At 50.2% G+C, this 10000-nt stretch overlaps 1 protein-coding gene across 3 annotated transcripts in view; it reads right to left on the bottom strand.

The window, feature by feature from the left end:
* The window catches only part of LOC139753400 (uncharacterized), a 277499-nt gene that overhangs the window by 71505 nt on the left and 195994 nt on the right, over window positions 1-10000 (bottom strand). For all 3 annotated transcript variants that reach the window (XM_071669860.1, XM_071669858.1, XM_071669859.1), the window contains exon 4: window positions 1-640. This exon is cut by the window's left edge and continues 777 nt beyond it. In XM_071669860.1, the coding sequence (XP_071525961.1) occupies window positions 1-579 (579 nt within the window). In that variant the 5' untranslated portion in view covers window positions 580-640. The remainder of the gene's footprint in view (window positions 641-10000) is intronic.

Here is a 10000-nt window from a genome sequence, read left to right as displayed (position 1 = left end):
ATGATGGTGGTGGTGATGGTGGTGCTGGGGTGGCGGGGCGGCGGAGCTCATCCTCCCACGGTCCGCCTGGGCGATGTCGGCGTCGAGGTCAATGATCAGGTCGCCCACGCCCACGTCCCACTCCTGGTCGTCATATTCAAAGTTGGGCGCTTGTTGCCGAGGCTGGCCGGTCGGTCCACCTTGCTGCTGCTGTTGCAGGCGCTGCTGCTGCTGCTGACCCGGCTGACCTCTCTGCTGCTGGGGTGAGGGAGCAGCAGTGGTGCTCTGCTGGTGCTGGTACTGCTGCGTCTGCTGCTTGCCCTGCTGGTAGGCGACGGTCTTCTGCTTGGCCTGAGGGTAGGCGGCAGCGTTCTGCGTGTTGTTGGTGGTCTGGTAGTTATGCTGGTGCTGGTTCTTGGAGGCGTGGTGGTGGTGGTAGTGGTGCTGGTGCTTGGGCGGGTGGTGGGGGCGGTGGTGGGGTGGCTGGTGGGGGTGTGGGTGGGCGGAGGCACCCACGGAGCCAGCAGTCGCCCCGCTGAGGCTGGAGGGCGCCTGCTTGTTCCGGGGGGCGGTGGCTCCCTCCAGGGGTGACTCGCGCATTACGGGCGCCCCACCATCACGCCCACGCCCCCCCGCGCGCCCGCACCCTCACACCCATCACCTGTAACACAAGAGACCACGTTAGTATACAACCTCTCTCTAGCGACGACACATCTAAAGGCGTGGGCAAGCGCCCAGCACCACCTCCTGTCTGTAATCATGACCCCTTTCCCCTGGTGACCCTTAACTAACATGCATTCATCCACCCCCACAGGAAGTAACTAACCCATATCTACAAAGCTACGTCACATGTACCCTTAAAGACAGCGTTCAACAACAAAGGTCGGTCTTGCTACCAAAGCTAAGCTGGGTGCATGTCCTGCTCTACCAGGCTATTCGATGCTGCATTTCGTCTATGTCGTGCAACCCGGCGCGGGCTGGTACACCTTCAAGGAAGTCCGGGATGGGGGGGGGGGGGGGGGGGGGTGGCTCCCCAGGTGCACCAGACACCTGCCAGTTTCAATCTCGTATCAGCGGTATTCCCTCTAAAATCTCCTCAACTCTTCAGCAGATTCAATCAGACATCTACCCCCACCCATCCCTACCTCCGGCGTATGGGATATCATCCCTACGACAAGCCCCTCTCGCCTTACAACGGCCTATATCAAAGGACGACATCAGCAAAGTATCAAACACAAGGCCTTCATACTGACCAGAGGCCAGTCTGTCTTGCCAAGCTATCGAACATATGCGACACGTTCGGTTCCTTGCATCCAAAGGGCACAGGGTATACCTCTGCGCGTGTCTCTAGGTTAGCCACCAAAAACAGAAAAAAAACATACATGCACAGTCGGTCTATCGAGGAATTCGATTATCTTCCTATGCAATATGTGGGACTCGAACCTCCAATAACCGTTTACTAGGTAGAGATGTAACTCTCTTGCGTGTGACGTCCGGGCGAGTTCCTACTGTTCAGGATTCTGTCAGTCCCACAATAACACAGATGGTTTACTAAATCGATGCCAAATGGTATAGAAGAACTGAGCTTTCTGTAGCTGGGGGTACATACGTATGGTGTGATCATGGTCAGGTCTGGACACATCAATATCTTCATCTGAAGACCAAAAACCCTATTGGATTGATGTTTAATTTCATATTTCTATAAGTCAGCTACACATACACACACCACTGCATGAGTGGAGAGTACATGGTTGTGTGAAGGCAAGTACAGAGCATATCATAGGTGTAGTGTACATGGCTGGGCAGAGGCAAGTACAGAGCACATCATAGGTGAAGGGTACATGGCTATCGGGTAGGTGAAGGCAAGTACAGAGCACATAGGTGGAAGGCACATGGCTAGAGGGTAGGTTGGAGGCAAGTACAGAGCACACCATAGGCGAAGGGTACATGGCTATAGGGTAGGTGGAGGCAAGTATAGAGCGTACAGTGGGCGAGGTGTCATTACAGGGTGATAGAAGGGGGCCCGAGTGAGCCTTAGTGACCTTGAAGTTCCTTGCCCCGTGGGACTGGGAGGGAGGGATGGTCTTCGTCTAACACGTGAGACAAGAGGGTTGAAGGCCTCGAAATATTTCAAATGGCCATTCAGCTTGCCCTTTACGGGTCAGGTCAAACGTGTCTTCACGATATTTCATACGAGTGCTGATTATTGGAAACGAAAAACAATGAAAATAAAGACAAAGAAAAAGAAACACCCCCCCCCAACATCTCATCTAGGATAGACTGAAAAAAATCTCCCCCCCCCTTTAAAAGCAAACAACCAGAACCCCCAACATTTGACCAGCTCGTATTTCCCTGAGCACGGTCACACTCATCATCATGGCCAAAATTCTCATCTTCACTATTCCGTATACAACCTAATTCATTATACGGTCCTTACGTGTAAGGATCGTGTAACAACACTCTACATTTTCACTACATCTGTACGAGTCAGGTCAAAAGTAACTCCACCAGACTGGAGGTCATACGATCTTAACTATACTTTTCATCTTCACTAAATCCGTCAGAGTTAGGTCAAAAGACATCTTCACTACGCATTCGATAACATTACTATTTTACCCTTATGTGTCAGGTCATATGATCTTTTGACAATACTCAACATCTTTACATCCGTACGAGTCAGGTCAAGACATATATACACTTAACAGTATTGGTCTCTGACCTGATCAGACCAAAGGTAACTCCATCATACAGGTCATACGACCTCTTAGTTATACGTTTCATCTCCACTACATCCGTTCGAGTTAGGTCAAAAGATATCGTAACTATACACTCGACAGTGTTAGCCTTTGACCTCCCTCATTCGTACATCCACCACCTGTACCTTATCCTTATCCAGGCAACGTCTGCGTCAGTATGACAAGAGAGAGAGAGAGAGAGAGAGAGAGAGAGAGAGAGAGAGAGAGAGAGAGAGAGAGAGAGAGAGAGAGAGAGAGCGAATCTACGTTCCAGCAATTCAGCTCCTGCTCCCAATAATATAACAAGCACTTCTTTATACAATAACTAATGATTATAACGTTTACAATACTTTCACAATAATTCATATAATATTGTCAATGACACGAAAGAGGAGTACAATACACTTCCAAAGACATAAAATTCCTTAAATCTAAAAATCAAAAAGACGTAATAGCATACAATAAGGGATGATGCACATTTTTCTCCTTCTATATATCAATAAGGGATACTGCGTACTTATATTTCCTTTCATCACATATCCAAAAGGAACTTAATGCCACTCAACACGTATAAGGCAAATCCGCCACCAGCCAGCTCAGCAACATTTACTGAAGCATTTCCAGAGACAGATCGTTGTCAACAACGTCACTGACACTCCCCCTATCACCGTTATCATGTGGGTCGAACTGCTGTCATCGTCGTCGTCGTCATCGTCGTCGCTGCTGCCGTCATCACTGCCGCCTCCTCTGTGATCAACAACCTCGTCATTGCTCTCAACAGCAAGCTCGTCATTGCTCTCAACAACACCCTCGACATTGCTCACAACAACATCATGAAGATGATGGGGTGAAGATGAGTCTTGCCGATGGTGTGGATTAAGATGCATCTGTCGAGAGTGTGAAGATGCGTTTTGTCGAGGGTGAAGTAAAGTTAGGGTTTTCGAGGTGCATCAACAACTATGTGATGGGGCGGTGTCTCTTGATACTGTCTCCCTCCCAGATTAGCATGACGGTGAGCGACAGCGATAGATGGGTGACGTAACTGTTCGCGCGCTAGCGTTGTATTCGTATCTTTCTAACGATCTGTGACTCAACCGTAGCCTCTCACCTGAAATGTGAGGATAAAGGTCAGCACTACTGTTGTCGAGGGTATAGTGAAGATGAGCCTGACCTTGAACTCCTCATCCATATGGGTCAGTTCAGAGGCTACTGGTGTCGAGGGTGTAGTGAAGATGAGCTTGACCTTGAACTGATCCGTATGGGTTAGGTCAGAGATGTCGAGGGTATAGTGAAGATAAGCTTGACCTGACGTCCTAATCTGCATGGGTCAGGTCTATAGTGTCGAGGGCATAGTGAAGATGAGCTTGACATGACCACCTGATCTGCATGGGTAAGATCAAAGGTGTCGAAGGTATAGTGAAGATGAGCTTGACATGACCACCTGATCTGCATGGGTAAGATCAAAGGTGTCGAGGGCATAGTGAAGATGAGCTGATCTGGCCTCCTGACCCGTTAGGTGTCTTGTCATAGCCCAGAAGTGTCATTAAACTTTTTTCTGAATCTACTGTTCTTTCGTTCTCATGTTTGGTCATCAGTCCGTATTTTCCTGCAACATTCCCTTCCACTGGAATCTGTAATCTCTTGCTTCCTTCCACTAAGTCTTGGGAAGGGTTCGGGTCAAAGGTCACGCCTTCACACACAAGGGTCGTTCCTCCTTCGAGTCCAAGGATCGTACCGTCTTCCTCAAGGGTCACACTCTCGTCGCTCATGGAATTTGCGGGACAACAGTATCAGCTGACGGAGGCTGCACGACTTAACAAGGGCAGTACGTTAATACTGAATAATCGATACGATAATCTCTGAGATGACATGGGCTAGGCTGGGCTGGCGCGGACGGGAGGCGCTGCGTACGATAACACCATTCAGGGCCGCCCGTCTGTAGGTACTTTTATAAGGCCTGATTGGTCTCGGGGACCAAGATGGTGACGAGAGAGAGAGAGAGAGAGGATTATCATCGTGTTGAAGACCGTGTCAACCACACTTGGGGCCCCTGTCGGGACTACGTTTCAAACGGCGACACGTACGGAAAGGCCCTGTGTTGGCGGGGGTGTTTGTGGACGAGAACCACTTCCGGGGTCAGGCGGGGAGGAACGGGGTCATCTACTGCAGTCATCACAGATGCTGCACCGTGTGCATGACGGCGTCGTCGGATATAACCAATGGCACACACACACACCTGCTTCTCTCTCTCTCTCCCTCTCTCTCTCTCTCTCTCTCTCTCTCTCTCTCTCATCCACAACCATTCTGGTCGTTGCATGTGTGAGGGAGGAACGAGAAAGCAAGATATATACCTTCATTCCACATCTGGTACATACGTCACACACACACACACACACACACACACACACACACACACACACACATATATATATATATATATATATATATATATATATATATATATATATATATATATATATGCCTTGATGAGGAAGAAACAGCAGCTTGTAACACAGCTACGCAACGCCACGTCTCTGTAAAGCAGCGTCCAGGGCTCGAAACCCTCATCAAAAGGCCTGGGGTCCTACGTCCACTATAAACGCCAAAGAAAAAAAAAATCTATGTTATCTGGTATGAGGCGTCGCCTTAGGACCCTCTTGCACGGATGTAAGAAGTGGCGATACGGCCCGCCGAGCGATTAACAGCCCTACGGACCTGTGGAAATAGGTGCTATACTCCTGTACAAGCACTAACTGGTGCCAGCATGGTATTCTGGGCTCTGGGGCTTCATGCCGCAAGGTTCAACACCGTCTTCATGCAGTATTCATGAAGTAGGTGTACAGGATTATTGCTGCAGTTAACATCATAAATGGTGTCCAAATGTTGGAGGAAGATGAGGAGGAGGAGGGGGAGGTGATGGAGGAGGGAGGGAAGAGCAGAGAAGGAAGGAGGAGGGAGGAAGAGGAGCATCAATAGTGTAGACAACCTGCAGAAGAGGAAGAATGGCCCCCCCCAAAAAAAAAATGGCCACAAATTTATTACCTTCAGCGTGAACCTGGCCAGACCTGGCCTAACCGAGTGAGCAGAGGATGGGGCCAATGTGGCCCGCAGGCCACAGCCTGGGTCTGCAGTAATGCATGAGGGTGACCGGCCCGCGGGGGCCACGGTCGAACCTACAGCAGCGCCTGATGTTGGATGTGCGGCCCCGCTCCTCCCCAGACCACGCCAACCGCTGCCCAAAACAGCGATCGAGGCTTGACACAGATCAACATCTCGCCTCACCAGACACATCCCCTCCTGGCGCTGCAGGGTACAACACACTGTGGCCTCCAAGCCACAACCTAAAGCCCACACCCACCCCCACAACCCCCGTTCTCTCCCTCTCCTCCCTCACCGAACTCGACGCACGCAAGCACGCCCACCACCACGCCACACACTGCACGCACACGGGCAATCAAGATCGCACACACACACACACACGCACACATACACACGAGGGGACGCACTGCTGTTGCCTCCGCCTTTACGCTCCCCCTTTACCACTCCCAGGATGACCAAGGCCGACGATAACGGCAATACATATGTAAAGGAACTGGTTTTGTGATCACCGTTGACCCCTCTGGCCCACCGGGAGGTCTGACGAGAGACCCGATAAGAATCGGCCACCGATACCGACACCAATCAGAGCAAATCTTGAAACTTCCCTCCTCCTTCCTCAATCTTGAAACTTCCCTCCTCAATCTTGAAACTTCCCTCCTCCTTCCTCAATCTTGAAACTTCCCTCCTCAATCTTGAAACTTCCCTCCTCCTTCCTCAATCTTGAAGCTTCCCTCCTCCTTCCTCAATCTTGAAACTTCCCTCCTCCTTCCTCAATCTTGAAACTTCCCTCCTCAATCTTGAAACTTCCCTCCTCCTTCCTCAATCTTGAAACTTCCCTCCTCCTTCCTCAATCTTGAAACTTCCCTCCTCCTTCCTCAATCTTGAAACTTCCCTCCTCAATCTTGAAACTTCCCTCCTCCTTCCTCAATCTTGAAGCTTCCCTCCTCCTTCCTCAATCTTGAAACTTCCTCCTCCTTCCTCAATCTTGAAACTTCCCTCCTCAATCTTGAAACTTCCCTCCTCCTTCCTCAATCTTGAAGCTTCCCTCCTCCTTCCTCAATCTTGAAACTTCCCTCCTCCTTCCTCAATCTTGAAACTTCCCTCCTCAATCTTGAAACTTCCCTCCTCCTTCCTCAATCTTGAAACTTCCCTCCTCAATCTTGAAACTTCCCTCCTCCTTCCTCAATCTTGAAACTTCCCTCCTCCTTCCTCAATCTTGAAACTTCCCTCCTCCTTCCTCAATCTTGAAACTTCCCTCCTCAATCTTGAAACTTCCCTCCTCCTTCCTCAATCTTGAAACTTCCCTCCTCCTTCCTCAATCTTGAAGCTTCCCCCCTCCTTCCTCAATCTTGAAACTTCCCTCCTCCTTCCTCAATCTTGAAACTTCCCTCCTCCTTCCTCAATCTTGAAACTTCCCTCCTCCCTCCTCAATCTTGAAACTTCCCTCCTCCTTTTTGACCTTCACCCTAGCCAGACCCATGAAACCATCCTCTTCACATACAGCACGTCCATCTTCCCTTCGTGTACCTGCACCTTACTCACCCATCTCCCGTTTTCGGACGGGCCGATCACACTCACCAACGTCCCACTTCACGTTTCTCTGCAATGCTCAACTGATTCATGCTTGACGGAACTTGCAAATAGACAACACATCGACCAGTTCCCCCTAATCACATCTAACGTTCCTGTATTTTCTATACTTCTATACGATCCCTCGAGCTTTCCACGAGTCTAATTCTAACACTTCTAACTTCTCTATATCTATACAGACCCGAGCATGCCAGTGACAGCATGTCTGAAAGATATATATATATATATATATATATATATATATATATATATATATATATATATATATATATATATATATATCATCCCTGTGGATAGGGGAGAACGAATACTTTCCACGTATTCCCTGCGTGTCGTAGAAGGCGACTAAAAGGGGAGGGAGCGGGGGGGCTGGAAATCCTCCCCTCTCGTTTTTTTTTTTAATTTTCCAAAAGAATAACAGAGAAGGAGGCCAAGTAAGGATATTTTCTTTAAGGCCCAGTCCTCTGCTCTTAACGCAGCCTCGCTAACGCGGGAAATGGCGAATATGTATGAAAAAGATATATATATATATATATATATATATATATATATATATATATATATATATATATATATAACCTATCCAGCTCTATCTGACCAACTGTTCCCTCTATCCGTCTTCCATGAACCTCCCCCCCTTTCTATCCCTGAGTCGCCCCCTACCCCCCCTACCCAAACAAGCCCTCATTAAGCAGGTGTGAATGTTAATTATAAAAGCTTGTGATTAATGAGGCATGGCCGAGGCCCGGTAGGCCCCGCACGTAGTAAAGAGTGGGTAAGCCCGGGTGAAAGAATCAGATATTCGCCCTTAGTGACTGAACAGCATGTGTCCCTCTTCCCCTATCCCCTGATCTCCTTTATAGCTCCCTATATCCCACTAAAAATCATATCTATCTACCTATCTATCTATCCATCTATCTATCTATCTATATATACATGAATAATAATAATAATCAGAAAGCAAATATATTATTCAGCTATTTATCGTAACCTACGTGGCAAGAAGGGGGTAACCAACGACTGCCTATAAGAGCCACCAGCCCATAAGGGAGATTCGGCCGGATCGTCCATGCCGGCCCTGGTTCTTACAGCCGAGTGGGGGATGGCTAGCTATAAATCATTATGGGGGTCTGGACAGATGGCGTAAGGTACTTAGCCCTTACGAATATGCCGGATACGACCCTTGAGCACGACGGTACGACCCTTGGACACGACGGTACGACCCTTAGGCATGATGGTACGACCCTTAGGCATGATGGGACGACCCTTGAGCACGACGGTACGACCATTGGACATGATGGTACGACCCTTGGACACGACGGTACGACCCTTAGGCATGATGGGACGACCCTTGGGCACGACGGTACGACCATTGGACATGATGGTACGACCCTTAGGCATGATGGTACGACCCTTAGGCATGATGGGACGACCCTTGAGCACGATGGTACGAACCTTAGGCACGACGGTACGACCCTTGGGCACGACGGTACGACCCTTGGGCACGACGGTACGACCCTTGGGCACGACGGTACGACCCTTAGGCATGATGGGACGACCCTTGGACATGATGGTACGACCCTTAGGCATGATGGGACGACCCTTGAGCACGATGGGACGACCCTTCGGCACGACCCTTGGGCATGATGGGACGACCCTTCGGCACGACCCTTGGGCATGATGGGACGACCCTTCGGCACGATGGGACGACCCTTGAGCATGATGGGACGACCCTTAGGCATGATGGTACGACCCTTGAGCACGACGGTACGACCCTTGGACATGATGGTACGACCCTTGAGCACGACGGTACGACCCTTAGGCATGATGGGACGACACTTGAGCGCGACAGTACGACCCTTGGGCACGACGGTCCGACCCTTGGGCATGATGGTACGACACTTGAGCGCGACGGTACGACCCTTGGGCACGACGGTACGACCCTTGAGCACGACAGTACGACCCTTGGACATGATCGGACGGCCCTTGAGCACGACGGTACGACCCTTGGGCACGACGGTACGACCCTTGGGCACGACGGTACGACCATTGGACACGACGGTACGACCCTTGGGCATGATGGGACGACCCTTGGGCATGATGGGACGACCCTTGAGCACGAAGGTACGACCCTTGAGCACGATGGGACGACCCTTGGGCACGATGGCACGACCCTTGAGCACGATGGGACGACCCTTCGGCACGACGGTACGACCCTTAGGCATGATGGTACGACCCTTGAGCACGACAGTACGACCCTTGGACATGATGGTACGACCCTTGGGCACGACGGATACGATCCTTGAGCACGACGGTACGACCCTTGAGCTCAACGGTACGACCCTTGGCTAAGACGGCGCGGCCCTTAAACACGACGGAACGACCATTGAACACGACGGTACGACCTTTGAACACGATGGTACGACTCTTCTGGTCAAAAGCCAGGCTATTAATGCCATGGGTCGTACTTTGTGACATTGTATCATATCGTCGTGCTCAAGGGTCGTAGTATTGTGCTCAATGGTCATACCGCCGTACCCAAGGGTCGTACCGTCGTGCTCAAGGGTCGTACCATCGTGTCCAAGGGTCGTAGTGTC

This window comes from Panulirus ornatus, chromosome 14, assembly GCF_036320965.1.
Source record: "Panulirus ornatus isolate Po-2019 chromosome 14, ASM3632096v1, whole genome shotgun sequence".
Classification (NCBI taxonomy): Eukaryota; Metazoa; Arthropoda; class Malacostraca; order Decapoda; family Palinuridae; genus Panulirus; species Panulirus ornatus.
This window is presented reverse-complemented; position numbering and strand designations above follow the sequence as displayed.